General features: G+C 39.8%; 2 protein-coding genes across 3 annotated transcripts in view; one reads left to right on the top strand and one right to left on the bottom strand.

Moving 5' to 3' along the window:
- LOC130929535 (collagen alpha-1(XI) chain-like) overlaps window positions 1–23,636 on the top strand; it is a 540,279-nt gene that overhangs the window by 328,285 nt on the left and 188,358 nt on the right. The window lies entirely within an intron of this gene.
- Window positions 1,211–22,494, bottom strand: LOC130929536 (alpha-amylase-like). 2 transcript variants are annotated; one of them, XM_057856737.1, is made up of 10 exons: window positions 22,226–22,494; window positions 17,395–17,739; window positions 14,919–15,149; window positions 10,826–10,959; window positions 8,545–8,767; window positions 8,337–8,458; window positions 8,079–8,204; window positions 4,643–4,828; window positions 2,497–2,574; window positions 1,211–2,370 (listed from the first exon to the last, which is right to left on the bottom strand). In XM_057856737.1, exons 1-10 carry the CDS (start codon window positions 22,394–22,396, stop codon window positions 2,289–2,291), a joined length of 1,698 nt encoding a protein of 565 aa, XP_057712720.1. In that variant the 5' UTR covers window positions 22,397–22,494; the 3' UTR covers window positions 1,211–2,288. The 2 variants fall into 2 exon arrangements, with proteins under 2 accessions (XP_057712720.1, XP_057712721.1); XM_057856738.1 differs by lacking the exons at window positions 1,211–2,370; window positions 2,497–2,574 and having other exon boundaries at window positions 4,547–4,828.

The following is a 23,636-nucleotide window of genomic DNA, read 5'->3' on the forward strand; positions in this document are numbered from 1 at the left end:
TTTTGTCACTGCCACGATCAGGAAGAAAACGTAAGCTATCACCTGCTGCTGAGAGAAAATTGGTCAGGAGGGTGAAGATTCAACCGAGAATTACCTAAAAGCAGATCTGCCAAGAATTAGAAGCTGCTGGAACACAGGTGTCAGTGTCCACAGTCAAGCGTGTTTTGCATCTCCATGGACTGAGAGGCTGCCGTGCAAGAAGGAAGCCCTTGCTCCGAAAGGGGCACCTTAAGGCTCGACTGAAGTTTGCTGCTGATCACATGGACAAAGATAAGACCTTCTGGAGGAAAGTTCTGTGGTCAGACGAAACAAAAATCGAGCTGTTTGGCCACAATGCCCAGCAATATGTTTGGAGGAGAAAAGGTGAGGCCTTTAACCCCAAGTACACCATGCCTACCGTCAAGCACGGTGGTGGTAGTATTATGCTGTGGGGCTGTTTGCTGCCAATGGAACTGGTGCTTTACAGAGAGTAAATGGGATAATGAAGAAGGAGGATTACCTTCAAATTCTTCAAGATAACCTAACGTCATCAGCCCGAAGATTGGGTCTTGGGCGCAGTTGGGTGTTCCAACAGGACAATGACCCCAAACACACATCAAAAGTGATAATGGAATGGCTAAATCAGGCTAGAATGAAGGTTTTCGAATGGCCTTCCCAAAGTCCTGACTTAAACCCCATTGAGAACTTGTGGACAATGCTGAAGAAACAAGTCCATGTCAGAAAGCCATCAAATTTAACTGAACTGCACCAATTCTGTCAGGAGGAGTGGTCAAAGATTCAACCAGAAGCTTGCCAGAAGCTTGTGGATGGCTACCAAAAGCGCCTAATTGAAGTGAAAATGGCCAAGGGACATGTTACCAAATATTAAGGCTGCTGTATGTATATTTTTGACCCAGCAGATTTGATCACTTTTTCTTGTTCACCCATAATAAAGTCATAAAAGAACCAAACTTCATGAATGTTTTTTTTTGTGACAAAGAAGTATCTGTTCCAATCACTCTATCAGAGAAAAATGAGTTGTAGAAATAACTGGAAACTCAAGAGAGCCATGACATTATGTTCTTCACAAGTGTATGTAAACGTTTGACCACAACTGTATATATTTTGATTGAAGCAACTTTTTTTTTTCTTTCATTGAAGCACCTTTTTTTTTTTTTTTTTTTTTTTTTTTTGATTGAATAATAAAGACACAAATCTACCTCCATATGGATCCGCCCAAGGAATACAATTTTTTACTCGGGTAACTACATTGGCACGACACCGGAGGGCGTACCATATTCAATGGATGACGATCTTGGCGAAAAGTATTGCCTAAGCAGCCTCATTTAGAATATCCCTCAAGAATGATGGGAAACAAAAAACGCTCATTGTCAACTTTTTATTATAAATATTCTTGTAAGTTAATTTTATTGCTGACACTGCATTTCGGGGTCATCAACATGTTGTGCCCGCCCTTCCCCAAAAGTCAAACTCCGCCTATGTCATGACGTGCTTCTGAATGATATTTTCATTAGGTTGTTGTTGGAAGCTTATTAACATGCATATTTCGCGGACAAGTTTATTTTGAAGAACCTCTGAAAAGATCTCAAATGTATTCAAGGAAAAATGTTTCTTATGGGTTTTTTGGTCATCTATGTCCAACTCTGTCTGTTGGGTAGAATATTGAATATTGCAGCAGATTCGTACTTAACGGATGATGTGCCCCATGAAGTACCCACCCTTGGACTTCCTGGACTTTCTGTCAAGCCCAGGTCTGTTTTTTTGTTCTTCAAATTCATAAATTGATGATAGTTAAAAAGCACCTTGTAAAATAACAAGTCCCCGCCAACTCTTAACGACTGCAGTGCCCTTTGCAGTGTTATTCTTGCTAAGTTCTTGGTCTCAGATCCTATAATCTTGACCACCACACTTCTGACCATACCTGATGTCCTCTGTGTCTCTCCGAAGCCAACACCTGTGTGACAATTACTCTTAAAAAAGGCTGCATTCAACATCCATATCTCCAGAAGGCTCTGAAATTATATACCCTCTTTCGTTTTCCCACTTTTAGGTCACATTGCCATGACGACTGAGATGAGTAGAATGTTCTAGCACAGGATCACCTTTTTCACAGTCTGAACTATGGTAGCTGCTGCTCAGTCCAGAGTAATATAGGTGAGGTGTCATAAGGAAAGGCCAAAGAGAAAGTGAGAAATGAAAAGAAAGCAATCCTCTGCAGTGGAGTCTCATTTTCTTTCCCAAGTCCAGCTTGGAGCTCTCAGCGGTGACACTTTGATGGCACGAAGTCCTCAGTGGATGAGGAAAGTGTGTAAAGGACATCCACAGGCCAACGAGGGTGTATCCACGACATCCACCTGATCAAAGAGATGTCTGACAGGAAAAAAGATGAGAATTATGGTGATTATTTGCCTCCAATTGCTTTCTGATTTGATACCCTGCCACCACTAGACTAAATATTTCTCTATGGAATCTGTGAGAATATCCTTTCTGACACACCTTTTGTTCTCCGTTGCAGCATGGTAACAAAGTTGCCCTCTGTTGCAGCTCAACAACAGCACTGTTGGGTTCTTGGACCTTAATGTCCATATATGTAGGTTGGAACACAAGAACAAGAGCAGAGAAATTTTGGGGGGGGTGATCGATTGCAAAAAATTTCACTCAGGTACAGTGGTATGAAAAAGTAATTGAACCTTTTGGAATTTCTCACATTTATGCATAAAATCACCATCAAATGTGATCTGATCTTTGTCAAAATCACAAAGATAAAACAAAAACAAAAAAAAAAACAGTGTCTGCTTTAACTAAAACCAAAAAACATTTATAAGTTTTCATATTTTAATGAGGATAGTATGCAAACAATGACAGAAGGGGGAAATAAGTGAACCCACTGCCTAAGGAGACTTAAAGAGCAATTGAAACCAATTTTTACCAAATAATTTGTCAGGTGTGTGCCCAATCACTGTTTAGTGTTTTAAAGCTGCCCTGCCCATTATAAAACACACACCTGGTAAGAATTGTCTTGATGAGAAACATTGTCTGATGTGCACTGTGGTTCGGTCAAAAGAGCTGTCTGAAGCCCCGCGATCAAGGATTGTTGATTTGTATAAAGCTGGAAAAGGATACAAAATCATCTCTTAAAGCCTGGATGTTCATCAATCGACAGTCAGAGAACTTGCCTACAAATGGAGAGAGTTTGGCACTGTTGCTTCTCACCCAAGAAGTTGCTGTCCACCAAAGATGATGCCAAGAGTTCAGCGCAGAATACTCAGAGGTAATAAAAACTAAAAAAAAAAAAAAAAAAAAAAAAACTATAGTGTCTGCTTAAGACTTACAGATATCACTAGCACAGTCCAATATCTCTGTGCACACATCAACTATATGTAAAACTACGGCCAAGAATAGTGTTCATGAGAGGACTCCACGGAGGGAGCCACTGCAGTCTTTAAAAAAAAAAAAAAACATTGTTACTCATTTAATGTTCACAAGAAGGCACTTGGACATTCCACAGAAGCTTTGGCAAAATATTTTGTGGACTGATGAAACCAAAGTTGCATTGTTTGGGAGTAACATACAACTTCATGTGTGGAGGAAAAGTGAAACAGCTCACCAACTTCAACACCTCATACCCACCGGGAAGCATGGTGGAAGGAGCATCATGATTTGGGGCTGTTTTGCTACTTCAGGGCCCGGATAACTTGTAATCAATAATAGCAGAATGAATTCAAAAGGCGGCACGGTGGCTGAGTGGTTAGCACGTCTGCCTCACGGTTCTAAGATCAAGGGTTCAATCCCGGGCTTCGGCCTTCCTGTGTGGAGTTTACATGTTCTCCCCGTGGCTGCGTGGGTTTCCTCCGGGAACTCTGGTTTCCTCCCACATCCCAAAAACATGCATGGTAGGCTGATTGAACACTCTAAATTGTCCGTAGGTATGAGTGTGTGCGTGAATGGTTGTATGTCTCCTTGTGCCCTGCGATTGGCTGGCAACCACCTTTAGAATGATTTCAGGAGAACAAAATACACGTTCTGGAGTGGCCAAGTCAGAGTCTAGACTTGAACACCATTGAGACGCTGTGGCATGACCTAAAGACAGTGATTCATGCCAGACATGCCAGACATCCTCGTTAAAATATGAAAACCAAGAAATGTTTGGGTGGTTTGAGTTAGAGCAGACAGTTTTTTTTATCTGTTTGATTTTGACAAAGATCAGATCACATTTGATGGTGATTTTATGCAGAAATGTGAGAAATTCCAAAAGGTTCAGATACTTTTTTATATCACTGTATCTACTGGTCAACATGACAACTGGTTCTCACTAGTAAAGCCCCTCTACAGCCATCTACTCACCAAGTCAAAGGACAGAAAGCTTGAGATAACCCGGCCATTCATCCCTTCATACAAATGTCATTTTAAGTTGACTGAAAGCCCGAGTGTTCAGAGAAAATCCACATACCAACAGGAACTCAACTCCCCCTTCTTCACGCCCCAGCGTAATAGACTTAACACCTCTGCTAACATGATAATGTTGTTAAGGCACCAGGAAAAAAAGAGAAAGCAGAAGAAGAGTGCTTTTCACCACAAAGCCCCTTTAATGGCACTTTTGTTCATAGCTCGTGATACTTTGTTCAACATAGCAAGTGTTTACAATTTAGATTCGGTGTGAATTGCCACAAAGGGGTCTTCATCTCTGGTGCCGATCCGGAATCGGGCGCGACCGTCGTCACCAACGTAGATCTGCTTTCCTGTGCATCTGTCTCCTTCCTTTTGGCCGGAGATTACGTCGCAGTAGGTGCCACTAGGCATGCCGGTGTTGAGGGTCACATCGAGGTCCCTAAAGATGAAAGACAAAGTTGTGATCATTTTTTGTGTCGAGACTATAGACCACAATGACACACTAAGGACCATTGTTGTCAGTAACGCGTTACGAAGTTACTGTCATCTGATTGCTTTCTTTCAGTGACGAGTAATCGAATGCGTTCATTTTTCCAAACCAGTAATCTGATTAAAGTTAGTTTCCTTAGTATCTGTGCGTTACTATTTTATTATTGCCTCATAATGTATGCAGCATTTTGAATAGAAAAAGCTAGAAATGTTCCAGGTACGTGTTCGTTTCCATGGTAACCGCTCACTGTTACCTCGTTTTGGTCTCGAGTCAGACGCGCTAAGTGTTTTGGGACTGAAAGGCGTGTGCCAGGCTGCCATCACGTTTGCACGTTCGAGCCGAGTGCAGCCACTTGTTGAGATGTGCTAGGGAATGTTGATCTGTGTACGGGTTTAGGGTTAGGATTTACGATGGGGCAAATAAGTATTTAGTTAACCACCAATCGTGCAAGTTCTCCCACTTGAAAGTATTAGAGAGGCCTGTAATTGTCAAAATGGGTAAACCTCAACCATGAGAGACAGAATGTGGGGAAAAAAAACAGAAAATCACATTGTTTGATTTTTAACGAATTTATTTGCAAATCATGGTGGAAAATACGTATTTGGTCAATACCAAAAGTTCATCTCAATACTTTATGTACCCTTTGTTGGCAATAACGGAGGCCAAACATTTTCTGTAACTCTTCACAAGCTTTTCACACACTGTTGCTGGTATTTTGGCCCATTCCTCCATGCAGATCTCCTCTAGAGCAGTGATGTTTTGGGGCTGTCGTTGGGCAACACAGACTCTCAACTCCCTCCACAGATTTTTTATGGGGTTGAGATCTGGAGACTGGCTAGGCCACTCCAGGGCCTTGAAATGCTTCTTACGAAGCCACTCCTTTGTTGCCCTGGCTGTGTATTTGGGATCATTGTCATGCTGAAAGACCCAGCCACGTCTCATCTTCAATGCCCTTGCTCTCTCGATACATGGCCGCATTCATTCTTTCCTTTACACAGATCAGTCGTCCTGGTCCCTTTGCAGAAAAACAGCCCCAAAGCATGATGTTTCCACCCCCATGCTTCACAGTGGGTATGGTGTTCTTCAGATGCAATTCAGTATTCTTTTTCCTTCAAACACAAGAACCTGTGTTTCTACCAAAAAGTTTTATTTTGGTTTCATCTGACCATAACACATTCTCCCAGTCCTCTTCTGGATCATCCAAATGCTCTTTAGCGAACCGCAGACGGACCTGGACACGTCTGGCAATGCAGGATTTGAGTCCCTGGCGGCGCATTGTGTTACTAATAGTAGCCTGTTTTACTGTGGTCCCAGGTCTCTGTAGGTCATTCACTAGTTCCCCCCGTATGGTTCTGGGATTTTTGCTCACCGTTCTTGTTATCATTTTGATGCCACGGGGTGAGATCTTACATGGAGCCCAAGATCAAGGGAGATTATACCTCGATCCCACCTTGCTCCCACAGTTGATTTCTTTACACCAAGCGTTTTACCTATTTGCAGATTGTCTTCCCAGCCTGGTGCAGGTCTACAATTTTGTCTCTGGTGTCCTTCGACAGCTCTTTAGTCTTGGTCATAGTGGAGTTTGGAGTGTGACTGACTAAGATTCTGGACAGGTGTGTTTTATACTGATAATGGGTTAAAACAGGTGCCATTTATACAGGTAACAAGCGGAGCCTTGTTAGACCTCGTTAACAGCCAGAAATCATGCTTGTTTGTAGGTGACTAAATACTTATTTTCCACTCTAGTTTGTTTGATTTTTAAAGAATTTATTTCCAATGTGATTTTGTTTTTTTTCCCACATTCTGTCTCTCATGGTTGAGGTTTACCCATGTTGACTATTACAGGCCTCTCTAATCTTTTCAAGTAGGAGAACTTGCAAAATTGGTGGTTGACTAAATATTTATTTGCCCCACTGTAGGGTTAGGTATTGTATTTTTCTTTCATTCAAGAGGGTTCCAGTGATAGGTTGGACCCCCTACATAGCTTTGCCGTTGCAACGACAGGTAGTCATCGCTCTTAAGTTGCCAAGCATTGTTTACATCATATTCGTGTTGCACATTATACCATGAGGTGACGTGTTCGTTTAGAGTCTTTTGGATGGGTTGTATGTAAGTCTGAGTGTAAAGTGGTTAATTGCCGCCACGTTAAGTGGCCAAATTGACCGCGTGTGTGTACGGCACACTTCAGGATATGAGCGCGCGTCCGCTCCACCTTTGTGTTTATTGCACTGTGCAATTCATTTGTGTGATGTTGATTATTGTGGAGTCAATTTGCATTGTTTTACATTGGCACAGATATGCTATTCACCCTAACCCTAAACAGAATTTTTGACATTAGGCTTACTCTTCAAGTTAGCGGCGTTTAATTAGTCGGTGGCGTTGATTTCAATAAATTCCATGCAGTTTGTCAGTTATTTGTTAGTTTCAGGGCTCCGGAGTGGCTGAAATAGCGCGAGTAAATGGTGGTTGCAATCAACTCCACTGACTTATTAAACCTCCGCTAACTCGAAGATTAAGCCTTATGTGAAAAATTCTTATCTTCCCCTTTAAATTCAGTTATCAGAAAGTCAGTTACATGCGATGATATTTTTCTGTTGTCATTCTTCTGTTGAAGTGGCAAAGGGAGAAAATTTGGTAAAAAGTAACTGATAAATTTTAAAGTAACTGTTACTTTACTGATTACTTTATTATAAAAGTAACTACATTACCTTTTTGAGGCGTAATCAGTAATTAAATCATTAAGTAATCTGTGACAACACTGCTACGAACCTAAATATATGCACTAGGGATATTGTATGTTTATTCAGAATCTAACTGCCTTTGGGACCTGGACCCTTAAAAATATGGATACCAACAAACTCAAGGGCTTTGAAATTATTATTCTAAAGTAAATAAGATGGTTTCACAGAACAATATATCAGAGTAAATATGGCAGGTTGCACAAATAAAAACAGTGTAATATTTTATGGAGAGAAAGCGGAATCTCATCTGCATAATGCCAGGCCAAGAACTCATTACTACACACTAAAGTTATGACACTAACGCTACAAATTGAAGATGCAAACCTAGATAACAACGAATAGTGCGAGAAGGCCAACGTGGATAACTAAGACTATTGACATTGGGGGGGGGGGAGTGTTTTCCGCTGTTGACACCAAAGGACATACTTTTACGTAATTTCAGTTGCATGTAGGCTCACCAATTGTCATTGTTAAAGACGATGAAACCACGATTACCACGGCCAAAGGCGACCTGGTTACCCTGGTTATCCCACCAGTTGGTATGAGGCTGTCCGTTGACGACATTACGGAAAATGACCATGTTTCTGAAAGATTTTGACAGAGAAAAGTCTTTAGACACATTGTGTTTTGCCTAGTAACAGTAAAAACAGATAAAAGCAATCTGTTATAGTGGAGAACCAACATAACAGAAGTGTTGGAATCCAGAATATCCTCACTTGATCTGACGCCATCTGTGCTCACACACCCATCCATCTCCACAGGTCTGATCAGGGTTGATTGGAACAGACTTGGTGCTTCCGTTGCTATGACTCGGCGGTCCAATCCAATCATTCTGATCCTGAGAAAGGATGACAAGGGCACATAAAAATCAATGATGGATAGATAAATGGCTAGGCGTCAAAGCATTGAAAAGTAACTGAGAACCTTTCCATTGACAATGTGCCGGTTCCAGCGGAAGCTTGACATGACCCTGGTTATGCCATACGGATGGGCTAGCATGTACCCCATGGCCATCTTGTAGAGCCTCGAGTCCCAGAAGGTGACTACAGACGCACCACCGGCGCCGTGGCCTCGCTGGTTGTCGTGATTGTCAACGAATACAACAGCATTGTGGTTGGGCAAGAAACCCCATCCTTCACCCCAGTTTCTGTTCATAAAGTATATATAAACAGTATCTAGTAAATAAGTTTACAAGTGACTGTTGTGAAAATCTTTGGAAAAAGCAGTGGTGGGTGAAGTGCTTTTTTACTTAAGTAAAAGTACAGATACAGCTGCAAAGACTACTTAAGTAAAAGTACAAGTTTCTAAGAAAAAAAAATACTCAAGCAAAAGTAAAATGGTACTTTACAAAATTTACTTACAAGTAAAAAGAAAGTATTTTCTTCCGATGCAAAAATGTAATATACATAAATATTATACTGTACATACATACAAATTCATTGACTGCTCAGTTTTGTTTAAAACTGTGCAGAACGGAAAAAACAAGCAATATAATTGACTGCACTATAAACAGAAGCTTAACAAGCTCAAAAACTCCAAAACCTAGCTTAATGGTAGATTGCAAACAACTATCAAGTGCATACCGCCACCTACTGTACAAGAATGCGGTGGTTTTTATCGAACAATATCTTGTTTACCTGCCTAATCTGCTTGAACTAGTGTTGCTACATCTAGTGCTTGGTTACAGTATAGTTGCACGGGGCTTGTCGATAGTGCCGGAGGCATGAAAACGAAACTATCAATTCACAATGAGAAAATAAGTAAAAGTAAAAAGTGCAGATACTTGTATTTGCTGCCAAATTTCATGAAGTAAAAGTAAAAAGTACCACTTCATATTTGTACTCAAGTACAGATAAACAAAACATGTACTTAAGTACAGTGACGTAGTACTACTTCATTACATTCCACCACTGGAAGATATTTACGTGATCGATCAATCAATCAATCAATCAATCAATCAATCAATCAATCAAATAGAACGGGTGTGCTTACAGCATACTAAAGGCTATGGGCTGTAGGAATCAAACGTGGATAATGCAATAATTGTGCACACCTTGTGCCCATAGGCGGAGTTTGACTTTTGGGGCTGGGGGGCACAACATGTTGATGAACCCAAAATGCAGTGTGAACAGTAAAATTAACTTTCAAGAATATTTATAGTAATAACTTGGAAATTAGCATGTGTCCCCCCACCCCCAATCATTCTTTAGGGGAATTCTAAATTAGGCTGCTCAGGACAGTTATGCATTTCGCCAAGATCTTCATCCATTGAATATGGTACGTCTGCCGGTGTCGTGCCAATGTAGTTATCCCCATCAAAAATTGTATCCCCTGGGCGGAGCCACTGCGCTGCACTGATTTTCTTGATTTCCGTGTTTTGGTAATGTAGTTAACATTACGAGGTTTTAAAACAATGGCCCATCCATAAAAAAATAAAAAATAAAAAAAATTCTGCCGTATAACGTAACATACGTGATAAACTAAAAAAAAAAAAAAATAACAATGTTTCACTGTTACTTGTTGGATGACCTATAACTGTTATTACTGTAATTCAAGTCCTGTATGGCGTTTCTCCAGTTGAATAAACTTCGATGTCCAGAGTATATAACTGTGGTTCTTTTCTGGCTTCAATTAATTGTTTAAGTCGACATAACTCCTAACTTATGTGTGACACACAATTTTTGTTGGGAATAACTACACTGGCAAGACACCGGTGGTGGCTATGTTGTATAATTAGCGTCTTTAGTGGGGCTTGGTTCAATCTTTGGTTATTGCTCAGTAGTTGGTGTCGCTTCTGAAAGCTTAGGTTTGAAAAACATTACGTATATCTATCTTGCCTCTGTAGTCCTCACATGGTTTTGGCTAAGCAAAGTAAATGACCGTCTAAGGTGCTAGTCATATGATCGGTTCCAAATATTTTTTAGTACATTTCATTAAATGTTGTTGTTTGTTTTATTGCTTTACAACATTTATAGACAATATTTTACCGGAAAATTCTTAATTTTAAAATCATATATAGGAAAGTCAATTACATGCAAAGACACTTTTCAGCCACCAGGGGGAGCCTGGCCCCCTTGCCCCACCACTTAAACTCCGGTTAAGCTTGTGCCACCCAACCACATACTGTTTCTCATGCTATGCCCACCTCAAAATATAGGCTATCGGTACTATTGTAAACAGGATTCATTTTCTCACGGCGGAGTACCTGGTGTAGCACAACTTCTCGCCATGCCATTTTCTGAAGACAGTTCCCAATTTGGCGCTGTATTTGAACTCAGTCACTCGTCCCAGATGGGAGTATTCGCGAGATGAGATGGGCTCGCCTCCAAGGTCAATTACCTTAAGGGCCAGAGTACAAATAGTTTGTATCAGATGTGTTAGGACTAGGAGTGTGACAAAATATTGAAAAAAAATCGTGATACTTTGTATCCCAAAAGGTTATCGATATGCTACTGTAATAATCGAGATATCGTTTTAAAAAGGTGTCAATGTCTTTAAAAAAAAAAAAAAAAAAAAAAAAAAGGAACCAACAAGTTGCTACCAAATCTTCCACCATAATCAGTTAACTCTAAGGCTGCCATGACGGTGCTCGACACCCAATCCATTTAGACTGGGAACGTTCGTTCATTCAAAACCAGAGCATTCACAGTCATTCTGTCAGATTTTAAGGTCATTTACAGGTCACTTGCTGTTCATTTTACGGCATTTCCAAGTAATTTCTTGTTGAGTTTGAGTCACTGCCTAATCATTTGGGTGATACTCAGGTCACTTTCTGTTTTGTAACACAAAATAAACAGGAAGTGACCCATAAAATATCCCAAAATCAACAGGAAGTAACTGTAAATCAACAGGTAAATGACCTTAAATGGCCCAAAACTATCTCATTGCCTGGCAGTGGCTGCCACTGACGTCCATAGACGTTCAATCCATTTGAAGTGGGAGGGTGGCAGCGAATCATTCGCTGCCACCCTCCCAGTTCAAATGGATTGAACGTCCACTAGTGATAAACTCATTCCAATTCACAGCAGAAGCTTGTTTTTCTGTTTATTAGTTGATTTTAGAATATCCTAGAATGATTTCCTGACCAATGTATCGATAATCGTTGTACCGCCATATCGTCAGATCATCGTTATCGTGAGCTTTATATCGCAAACCGTATCGTATCATGAGGTACCAAGAGGTTCACACTCCTAGTTAGGACTACATCTTCCATTCCCTAAAGTGAGATGATCAATTTCCCAATTACTCCCCAATTGTCTCCCCACCCACACATACCTTTCACACCAAAGTTAGGCCATTGCGGTGTGTCCTTTACATTTTCACTCATAGCTTGCTTTTGGTTCAAAATTTCAGGTCTCCCAATTGTGTTTATATGCAGCAGACTGTAGTTCATCAGGTAAAGTATCTTATCTTTACTTGTTTAATTACCAGTAAAGCTGGATAACATGTCGATATCTATTTGAAACGTATATTGCAAGTGACGCCAATGTGCTATAACTTTGTAAACATTGAAACGGGATACAAAATGTGCAGACATACAAATGGAACCTAAGTAAGTGCATGTAACTTTGAAAATGTTGGTGAAATGCGACATTTCTCAGGACTGTTCGAAAATCTTTCTGAAAAAAATATAACTATTAGTATTTCATTGGTCTTGCATCTTGATTCTGTTGGTATAAATGACAGTAACCCTGGCTTTTTTAAATATACTGTATATTTGTGTTGTTAGAACAGACACCGGTGTGTCAACTCATTGCATTGCATGACCACAACATGCTGCCTTGACATCCTTCCTTCAAACTTTTTCAAAACTGTTTTTCTTGGACCACTCTTATTTAACATCTATATGCTTCCGTTACCTCAGATAATGGAACAGTATGACATCTCCTATCACGCCTATGCAGATGACACACAACTGTACATTTCTGTGTCCCCACATGATTATAGTCCCTTAGTCACCCTGAGCAAATGCATTCATCAAATCAATGAATGGATGTGCCAGAATTTTCTCCAGTTAAATGTGCAGAAGACAGAGGCGATCATTTTTGGGCCAAAAAAGGAAAGGTCAAAGATAAGCAGCCAACTTAGCACAATGTCACTCACAGCTACAAATCAAGTCAGAAACCTTGGCGTAATTATTGACTCAGACCTAAAATTTGATAGCCATTTAAAGTCCGTCACTAAATCCGCTTATTACCACCTAAAAAATATAACCAGAATTAAGGGGCTTCTGACTCAACAAGACATGGAAAAACTTATGCATGCATTCATTTTCAGCAGATTGGACTATTGCAACGGTATATTTACAGGTCTTGATAAAAAATCAGTCAGGAAGTTGCAGCTGGTACGGAATGCTGCAGCCAGAGTCCTCACAAATACAAGGAAGCTGGACCACATTACACCAGTTTTGAAATCGCTACACTGGCTTCCAGTAAGTCAAAGGATAGACTATAAAATACTACTGCTCGTCTACAAAACACTTAATGGCCTTGGACCAAAATACATGCTTGACTTGTTAGAGTCCTATGAGACATCTAGACCCCTAAGGTCATCTGGAACCGGTCTTCTGCATGTTCCAAGAACAAGAACCAAGCAGGGTGAGGCAGCATTTAGTTATTATGCTCCTCACCTCTGGAACAAGTTACCCGAACGTCTGAAGTATGCTCAAACTGTTAGCTCTTTTAAATCAGGGCTAAAAACGCTTTTGTTTAGCACTGAATATCTATAACTGTCTATATATTTCAATCTACCTGCTTTCTATTCCTCTTGTTTTTATCTCCATTGCTGATTTCAATTATTATTTGTAGTACTTTTTGTTTTATTTTTATTTTATTTATTTATTTTTATTCTGTGATTAAATGCGATCTTTTGTCTTCGTTTCTACGTTGTGTTGATTTAAATGTGATTTTTATGATCTTCATGTGATGTAAAGCACTTTGAATTGCCTTGTGTTGAATTGTGCTATATAAATAAATTTGCCTTGCCTTGCCTTGCAATTCATTCATTTTGTTCACCGCTAAAGCCCCTTTCACATATACCTGAACACCGTTAAAATCCCATGATTTAAACGGGTAGCCCTTGTGTGTGGAAGCAATTTCCCGGGTCGACTTTAAAGCGTCGCGTCTTAGTGTTATGTCTGGGACGAGGCATGCGTGAAAGCACGCGTTTGATTCCCGTGTCACAGCACGATGGCTGATGCCGTAAACATCACAGCGGGTCGATCGTCATTTCCTATTTCATCGCAGCAAGACAAAAAGCGGTAAGCAAACATCACAATTATCAACCTGGCAAACTGGAAATGGCAAAATTAAACAGAAAACATAACGAAATTAAATTGCTCCTGGATCGTAGAGCCAAGGAAGAGAGACCATCGCCCATCTTTGGAAATGTGTGGTTTATTTTGCTGCCGATATTAGGGTCCGCAACTGCAGAAACAAGGTTATATGGCAAAGCAGAAAACAATGGAGGGACGCGTTCAAGGGTTTATTAAATACAAACAAAAATACACGCGATCGTGGAAAAGTTGGAATAACACAATGGGTCCGTGACAGAAAGTCGACGGGGATCAATAAGACTAACCTAAGCGGTAGGCAGAGAGCTGATAAGGCGACAGAACAAACACACCCAGATACCAGGACAACGTAGGATATTTCAAAAGAATGGCGGCAGACGAACAAGCTAGCAAATGCACGAAATTCGAGAGTACAAGGTGATGAATGGCGTCCAGCAAGTTAATATCTCGGCACCCTTCTCTTGGATCGCCCGAGCTTAAATACAGTCTTGATGAGCTTGAATTTGCTGCAGTTACGACATCGGGAACGCTCCCACAGTAACAAAATAAGATCTGACCAACAGAATGTGACAGCAGATGCCGACCAAAAATGACATAATGTCCAGGTTAAAAAATCGCGCCAGCAGCCTTCCCCGCACAGAGAGCGCCCAGTCACAACATGGAACAAATCTGTGAAAATGTCCAACATGCGTCATTCCCGAGATATCTCTCCATGTGTGAAAGCGATGACGCAATCATATCCCACGTCACCTTACACGGGAATTTGCCGAGATATTTGTGTGAAAGGGGCTTTATCCTCACGAGGGTTGCGTGCATGCTGGAGCCTATATCAGCCAACTATGGACAGTTAAACTAAGCTACTGTATATTCAGCCTATCCATATGTTTCACTCTAATTGGCATTTGCAATTGTATCACTTGAAGCATACATCACAAATCCAGCCAAAACGCTCAATTGAAGCCATCGAGTTACTCTCAAACTGCAGAAGTCTGTTTTCAATGAGTACCTCCTGGAAAATGAAGGGTCTGGCACCTTCGGCGAACCACTTGGAGCTGAGATTGTGCAGGCGGCCATAGACAGCAGCCAGGTCTCCGGGCCACATGTGCTTGCAGGCGTCCACTCTGAACCCAGCCACACCCATGTCGATAAGCTTGTTCATGAACTCGGCAACCTTGTCCCTGACATAGTCCTTCTCCAAGGCGAGATCCAGAAGGCCCACTAGTCGACAGTCGCGCACCTGGAGATGGAAATGACAGGGGAAACAAAGAAAATGAATGGTTTTGGAATAGCACTGATGGAAACAATCTCCGGACATTTGTCAACAAACAGCTATCAAAACAATATGGCAGAAAGGTGTCAGGTGACTTGAAGTTCTGCTCTGACACCCCCAATTTGGCCAAATTTCAAAATTGTCCGATATGCATGTGTGATACATCATTGGAAAGCTTAAAATCTCAAATTTCTGGGGGAAGAAAAAAATTTAATAGGAGGGCATTTTCTAAAAAAAAAAAAAAAGTTATTTAAACAGCAAAACCCTACCAGGAGGCGAGAGCACGCGAGAGCAGAATTACAGACACCATGACTTTAACGAGATATTATCGCGTGCTTACCTTGTTTCGATCCAAAAACTCCATGTAGCATGTATCACTGAGTGTCAAGACAGTTGTGAATGCCCACAGCTGGATTTTTGGGGGATTTTATGGGTGAAACATGGCAATATAACAAGGGTCGCGATGCAGAAATCGCAGACATCAAGGAGTGGTTGAGATGTTCTGTTTCATATATATACCCCTTTAAACTTATTTTTTCAATTTTGTTTGAACCGATTATTTATCATCTAACATCGGAGAAAATGCGACAGTAACAAAAAAAATACAATTAAGCGATAGTTATGAGGTAGATATCCTTGACTTTTTTACAGACGCCATTTTTTTCATTGTGACGTCATTTGTTTAAAATATGCGAGTGAATCATTTTTTAAAGTTGTTTTTTTTGTTTTTTTTTTTTTAAATAAAATATTACACAGCAATTAATGATCCTAAGCTAAAAATGACAGACATTTTGAATGATAAATATAATTAATTACCGTAGTTTTATGCCTGGGTTAAAAAAAAGCAGTTGCGCGACGTCTGTAAACGGGGGTTTTCAGGGTAAAACGGGCAAATTTGAAATAGTTTGGGGGCTTAATGTGCAATAAATCTGCTATGGCAGCTTATAGACATATTGTTCTATCAATGGCTTAAAATACAGCAGTTTCTTTTCAAGAGGAGTGCAAGAGCAGCAACTGCTTTTTCAGTCTTGTTTGTGTTTTCCGCCATATACAAAGTGAGGCACTACACTTAAATCAGACATTGGTTGGTATTCAATTTGAATTGATTTACTGTATATACTGTGCTGTGAAACGGCAAAAAAAGAGGAAAAAAATAGAAAGTATCAACACCATTAATCTAGCAAGTACACATGGACCAACCTTTGTTACATAATCAGCTGTATTTACTAGTTCAAGTACACAACAAGAAAAAACATGAGCATAGTCAATACTGGTGCACGATAATTATTGGTCCGATAATTATCGGTCCGATAGTAGGAATTTTTTCGTCATCCCGATAAATCCAGTAACATTATTAATAGGACTGATAATATGTACTGTGCTGGCTTTACAGTTTACAGTACACACTAGTATAGGAAATCAGTTGACCATTTGCGGGGCATTGCTGCCACCTGCTGGTCAGAATAATTCACTGCATCTATTTTTGGTTACATTAGTTTGGTTCATTCACTTATACATTGCAGTGTCTAGCGGTAGCATTGACAATCGTGAGTGCTTTCTGTTACGTTTCCGCCTCGGAAATATATGTCTGTAAGTATTTATGTTTACTATAACATATGGATATGCAATATATGTTTACTTCTGTGGTGAAGGGTCATATGTACAGAGCTTCATCAGTTGTTGTGTTATAGAAGCCAGCCAATACTATAGTAGCTCAAGCTAGTGTGCTATGCTATACATATAATAGTTGTGTATATAAGTGTATTGTTCAGTTTGTTGTAAATTGAGTATTGAATATGTATTTTTCTGTTGTACTTTCACAATATTAAGACGAGTGTCTTCCCATAAAAGCAAGAAAAGAAGCCTTGTAAGCCTTGTGGTTTATGGAAGTGCATTCATTCTTAGCTGGCTGTCGGGCAGTGCAAAAGTGAAACACTCTGTTTTGCTCATGTCATTATGAAAAATCTATTGAGATCAAGGCAAATCTATGTTGAATCCACCAGTTTTTTTGTTGCCGTTTTTTTTAAACCTCCAGGCGTTCAAAAACTCAGGTCAACATTTTTTTTAAAAAAAATTATCGGTTATCGATATCGGTATCGGCTTTGAGGAGCAGGAAGTTATCGATATCGGTATCGGTTTCAAAAAATGGATATCGTGCATCCCTAATAGTCAACAGCATATTCACTTTGTTGGGAAATGTGGTATTCCTCACCTGATTGGCATCCCCGTAGTTTTCGATCTCACCGCTGCCTGTTTTGCATTTGCGGTCATTGAAGTCCCAGTCACTGTAGGGGACGTCGGGGAAGTTTTTGGTGCTGGCGCTGAACCAGGTCCCGCACGACGAGTGCGTCCCCTCACCGCCAGCCGCCCCGCACATGTGATTGATGACGGCGTCAACGTAAATGTTGACACCGACATTGTTGCATCGAGTCACCATGTCTTGCAGCTCCTGCTCATCGCCGGACCTGGAGCACAGTTTGTAGCCCACAGGCTGGTACCTTTGCCACCATGGCCTCCAGGGTTTGTTCAGCACAATGTGCTCGTTGGGAGGAGAGATCTGAGCAAACACACGGGAGTAAATTCAAACAGGACCAGCAAAAAGATTACTATGCATTGTACAAGCGTCTGTTATTAATCGGAACCTTGGCCCTCACAATAGTGATAAACGGCACAATTCAATTCGCGCACTGTGTTGAGAGGGCAAGAAATGTCGAGTGCAGTCTGTGTCAGCAGGGACCCAGATGCGCTTGTCAAAAGGGCCAAATAAGGCTCATGAGCCATATGTTTCTGACTCTGTAAGGTAGTGGAATCTTTTCAATGATCAGCAAAATGCCCAGTTGAACATTTTCTGCTTGAAATGCTGCAGTTCAACATAAAACAAAGACATTGAGGCGAAAACACGTCTCATTCAACTTGGTCGCACTTTAAAATAAAAGCACTTCCTGTCAAATCTAGTAGTAAATTAACTGTTATCAGGAAATAATGTTCAGAATAATTAGCTATGTATTTATTACTGTCAATGTAAATATTGTAAATGGAAGGGTTTTTATTTTTCAACTATTTGTTTTAGATGATTTTAAAGTAAACAATTATTCACTTTGGAATCAATTTTGCTTTTCAAACAACATTTCACAATAGACTCCTGTGTAATACCATTTAACTCAATCCTTAGGTACTGTACTTTCCTTCCCTAAAATCTATGCACAGTGGTAATGCTCAAATTTTGGCTTAGGAAAATATAACTTACCGGTATGCTTTTTTTCCCCTGGAGTATTTTGGCCTACTGCACTAATGCATACCAGGTAGTCATGGCGATAGAAGTCCAATTCATTTGAATTGGGAGAACTGGTAGTGAACGCTCAAGTTCAATGCTATTTACGGCTCAGAAGTTCAACCCTGGCAGCATTAATGATGGTAGTACTCGGATAGCAGAGTAATTTTGCGGTTGTACTAGCTATAAAATGTCTTTAAAAAACTGGTCTAAAGCAGATCCGTCACCAGACCTTTTAGAATATTTATTTTGTAATAGACTGAAGAGCACCCTGCATCTTGGACCTCGTAGCAGAATGGTTATGCCCTTACAAAAGGGCAAAAATACAATAGCTTTTGTAGGAATAAAACTTGTTTTTTTTTGTAGTTAACCTGTCTCGGACATGATGATTTATGTGATGATTACATGCAGTGTTGTTAATCTTACTGAAAAAAAAGTAATTAATTATAGTTACAAATTACTTCTCCCAAAAAGTAATTGCGTTAGTAACTCAATTACCTGAATGTAAGAGTAATTAGTTACTTGGCAAAGTAATTGGTGATAATTACTTTTTTTTTTTTTTTTCCTCAATTAAAAAAAAAAAAAAAAAAAAAAAACATTGACTACACTATGTGAAGTTTTTTGTGAAGGTTTTTGGTACAATTGGCCCGAGCCCAATTCTTTACCCTAATTTACTCTTTACCCTGAATCAACTGTTAAAAGTTGTTAGAATTGCTCCCATTATTGCATTAGTTCCCTTCTCTCTACTTTCGACATATGAAAGTTTTAAAACTGTTTCATCATTTAAAGATAGATTCAAGTCAAGATTTTGCCGATTTAGAAGTATTTTATATAAAAAGTTACTTAAGTTCGCTAGGAAGGTTCTCTACAACAGAGCCGTCCTAAAAAGTCTACTGCTTCAAGATGGCGGCTGTCTACTAACGCATTTAGTGCCATGTCTGTCATTTTGCATCTAGTTATATCTATATACAGTACATGTGATATCTACCATGTCTACCATATCTACCATAACATGCGGGCGTAGTTTGCAGGCTATCGGCTACAACATGTATTATTGGAGCTACCTAGCATCGCGTTTGCTCGGCGTCACACCTTTCTTGCCTCCTCCACACTCCTGCTCTGCTCTGTCGTCTCGGTGAGTCCGTCTCCCTCAGACTTTTCGACCAATATAGTAACGCATAGTAACTCATGCCTTTCCGTCCTCAGTAACGGTAACGGCGTTGTCAAGATGAGAAAAGTAATTAATTAGATTACCCACTACTGAAAAAAATAACGCCGTTATATTGTAACGCCGTTATTAACAACACTGATTACATGTTGCATGAATGGAGTATACCATAGGCTTATTCAAAATATAGGAATAGGAAAATAATCATTGCCCCCCCACCCAATGCACTTCTTGCCCCCTTTAAGGCTGAACTCTGTTTATGTACCTCATCTACAGTACTCTATGTGTCATGAATTGCTATGAAATTGTAATTCATGATCCCCACCAACTTTCACATTAAAAAAAAAAAAAATCACGTCCAAATAATCAAGTCAAAAATGACAGTGACACTCTTATGAACACACATAAATATGTGCAATGTCTTTGTCATGATTGATGCACTTACTCGGTGGCGCGGAAGTGGGGTGCTGAGGGTGCTGCAGCGCCCCCTGGTGTTGGGGTGCAAGGTGTTTTGTTAAATTATTATTATTATTATTTATTTATTATTATTTTTTTTTTGTTAAAAATAAATCACTAGACAAAACATATTGAAACAATAGCGTATTTAACTTTGCGGATAAATATATGTACTGAATGTTATAAACGAAAGGTTTTTTTTTTGTTTATATTATGGTCACCACCTGACACCTTGCTTGCCAACAGGTCACGTTGAATAAGGCGCAATTGGAACGGAAAAGTATTGACAGAGAAAGTGTTAACATGGCGCAAAAACAAATGAGCGATTTTTTTTTCTTTACAAAAAAAAAAAAACAGCAAAATTTTCTAAAGTTCAATTCGAGATCAAAAATGAAGATGATTATGATATTTTATAATAATGCCCAGCGAGGAAAAGTTGGTGGAGAACTTCAAATAGCTTGCATTGTAGCCATACCATTGTTAGTTGTTGCTGTTGAGCTGCCGTGGTGCAGAGCGCTGTTGGATATTTGTGTGCAATTTATTTTAGTGTTTGAAAAGTGGGTTTTAAACAGAGGCTTATTGGACCTTTTCAAAGTTTCAGTTTTCAAATGTCTTTGTGTGTCATTGCGCCGTCTAGCTACGGATATTTGCATTATAATACACGGGTACTTTTATTTCCAATACAAAAACGTCAACACACCCTGTTAGAGATGCCAGTCGATCGGGTCCGATCACGTCATTTTCAAAGTATCGGTATCGGCAAAAAAATATCGGCCATGCCAGTTTTAATATATATACAGTATATTTTTTAATTAAATCGTTTTCTAATTGTATTTAACGTTACAGACATAATATGTTACACTCATCCAGAGTCTTTAGTTTAGGCTTAAGGTAGGGTTATCAAATTTATCCCGATAACGGCGGTGATTAATTAAAAAAAAAAAAGTATCACGTTAAAATATTCAACGCTATTAATGCATGCGTTGCACGACCCACTCACGCAATGTCGCGCTCAATCTGTAATGGCGCCGTTTTGCCCATATAGAGATATAAATGGCAGCGTAAAAAGAGTAGAGTGAATTTAGGCAGCGTTTGGAGCCTGTTTTTAATTGGCTAAAGCCTTACAATGCCTCTACCTAAGATTAGAAATATCGTGGGAAGAGATGTGGGGAAGCAAGGTAGCAATTAATCTTTTTCTTAACACCTTATGTTATTTCCCAACCTAGAGAAGATATATCAATTGGTACCACTACACACAGTCATGGTTCCACTTCCCATCATGCATTGGGGCATGGCTACAGTATCATTTACTGAAAGCTCAACAAATACACTAGATGGCAATATTTAGTCACAATATACAAAATCACAAGTCTATCCGTGGATCCCTCTCACAGAAAGAATTTTAATTATGTAAATGCCATCTTGAGGATTTATTGTCATAATAAACAAATACAGTACATATGTACTGTATGTTGAATGTATATATTCATCCGAGTTTTATTCATTTTTTTCTTAATGCATTGCCAAAATGTAAATGATTGGGAAAAATTATCGGGAATGATTGGAATTGAACGGTAGCAAAAAAAAAAAAGCAATCGGATCGGGAAATATCGGGATCGGCAGATACTCAAACTAAAACGATCGGGATCGGATCGGGGGCAAAAAAACATGATCGGAACAACCCTACACCCTGTAGGTGAAATAGAATGCTGTCTTTATAGTAGCCTAGTAGTAGTAGTATGTAAACTATCCAGAATGTGTGTGTACTGGAATTGTGCACACTTTGTATGACAAAAGAGCGCAATCATGACAAAGTTGGACCAAAACAGCTGTTTTTGGACGGGAAAAACAAAATAAGATCCTCAGCACCCCCTGCTGCGAGTGACTTTCAGCACCCCTGCACTTATTTAGATAATGAAAACAGCTACTATAGCCAACAGAAATTAATTAAACTGCTAATATTATCCAGAGTTAAAAAGAAAATTAGTCCAAAGCACAGGTACCTAAAAAATATAGCATCACCGATCCACTTATGCACGATAAATTTTGCCATGCGTGCTAGAAATAAAGGACTAGAATTCAAATGCAGAGTTACAGTGATGATATTTTGGCAGTGGACTAAATTAAACAATTATCGGAGTGAAGTACCTGCACTCCCCCGAAACCATTGGGCCCCAGGAAGCGCTCACACTCTGCTGCGATATCCGCCCAGCGCCACTCAAAGAGATGCACGATGGCCGTCCTGCCGTGCCGCAGCTGAGGGTTGTGCTGGGCTGTGGCAAGCCCACAGAGCATTACCAACACGATGAACAACTTCATGCTTTTGGAGGGAATTATTCAAAAACCAACGGGAGCACCCGTCACACCTGTATTTGTACAACTTTTATCCCGCTACAGGGGAAGCGGTTGGGAGGCTGGTAAATAGTGTCAGATAGGTGTGTCAGCTGCATACTTTCCCAGACATTGAACTTGTGACTTTTATACTTTGATAAATACTCTAACACATAAACAAACCATTTTTTTCCCTACGATTCAAATCGATTTCATGGTACTCTATCTAAATTTATACTTATTTCTTTAGGTCAAGAGGGGTAAATGATCATTCAGTACTGATCGTACGACTTACCAATGATGTGTCAGCCAAGTAGTCCTTATCAGGGACAGAAAATTGGCAAATTAGTTGTTTTCCTCCAATGTGTGGCCCTCCACTTGAACTGGGTCGATGGACTGAACAAACTTCAATATAGCAGGACTTTTCTTATTAAAAGCACTGGAATTTAATACTAAAAAACCTTGCATTTATTTCCATGGTTTATTCACCATTTAATTTTGTTCACGATTCCTAGTGATGCGCATCTTGTAAATAGACATGGAGCTTGGCCGAGGTGTGTGCACTCCTGCAGCTGTTTGAATTGGACAAGATCCCATATTGATCTTAGTCAATGAGTAAATTTGTGGCTTGTTGAGTGATCAAACTACAACCTGTTGTAAAACATGGCGCAAGGACTGGTTTTGAAAACAAATATTCGCGGACTATTTAGCAACACTAAAAAATACTATTTTGTTTTACATTCAAGACTATTGGCAGGTTCCCTAGTCCTCAAAGTGTTTCATTCAATAGTGAACAAAATATATTTCACCACACATTTAAAACAATATTTTGATTATCTTTCTTCTGATATACTTTTTCCTCCCAGTCAAAGCTTCTTTTTTCCTCTTCTAAAATGTCTGCTCCCTGTCATCTCAACTATGACATTTGCCTTGTGATGCAACCTTGTGATGCCTTTCCCACTTTCTCCCTATTTTTTTCCCACGAGCCTTTTGAAACATCAGGCTGCATGAGGACAAAAGCTGCCTTTCACGTCTGCAGCTGTGATGTCCAGGTAGAACAAAATAAATTAAAAAAATAAAGGTTTTCATGCGTGATGCCTTGCTTCTGCCATGAAAAAATGAAACGCAACAGTGCTGGCAAAGAGCTCGGGTGTAACGAGAGGAGGACAATGAGAATGAGGAAAAGTAAGGGGCCATCTAATGCCTGCACTAGCTTTTTCCCTCTATT

This window comes from Corythoichthys intestinalis, chromosome 14 (assembly GCF_030265065.1).
Source record: "Corythoichthys intestinalis isolate RoL2023-P3 chromosome 14, ASM3026506v1, whole genome shotgun sequence".
Taxonomy (NCBI): Eukaryota; Metazoa; Chordata; class Actinopteri; order Syngnathiformes; family Syngnathidae; genus Corythoichthys; species Corythoichthys intestinalis.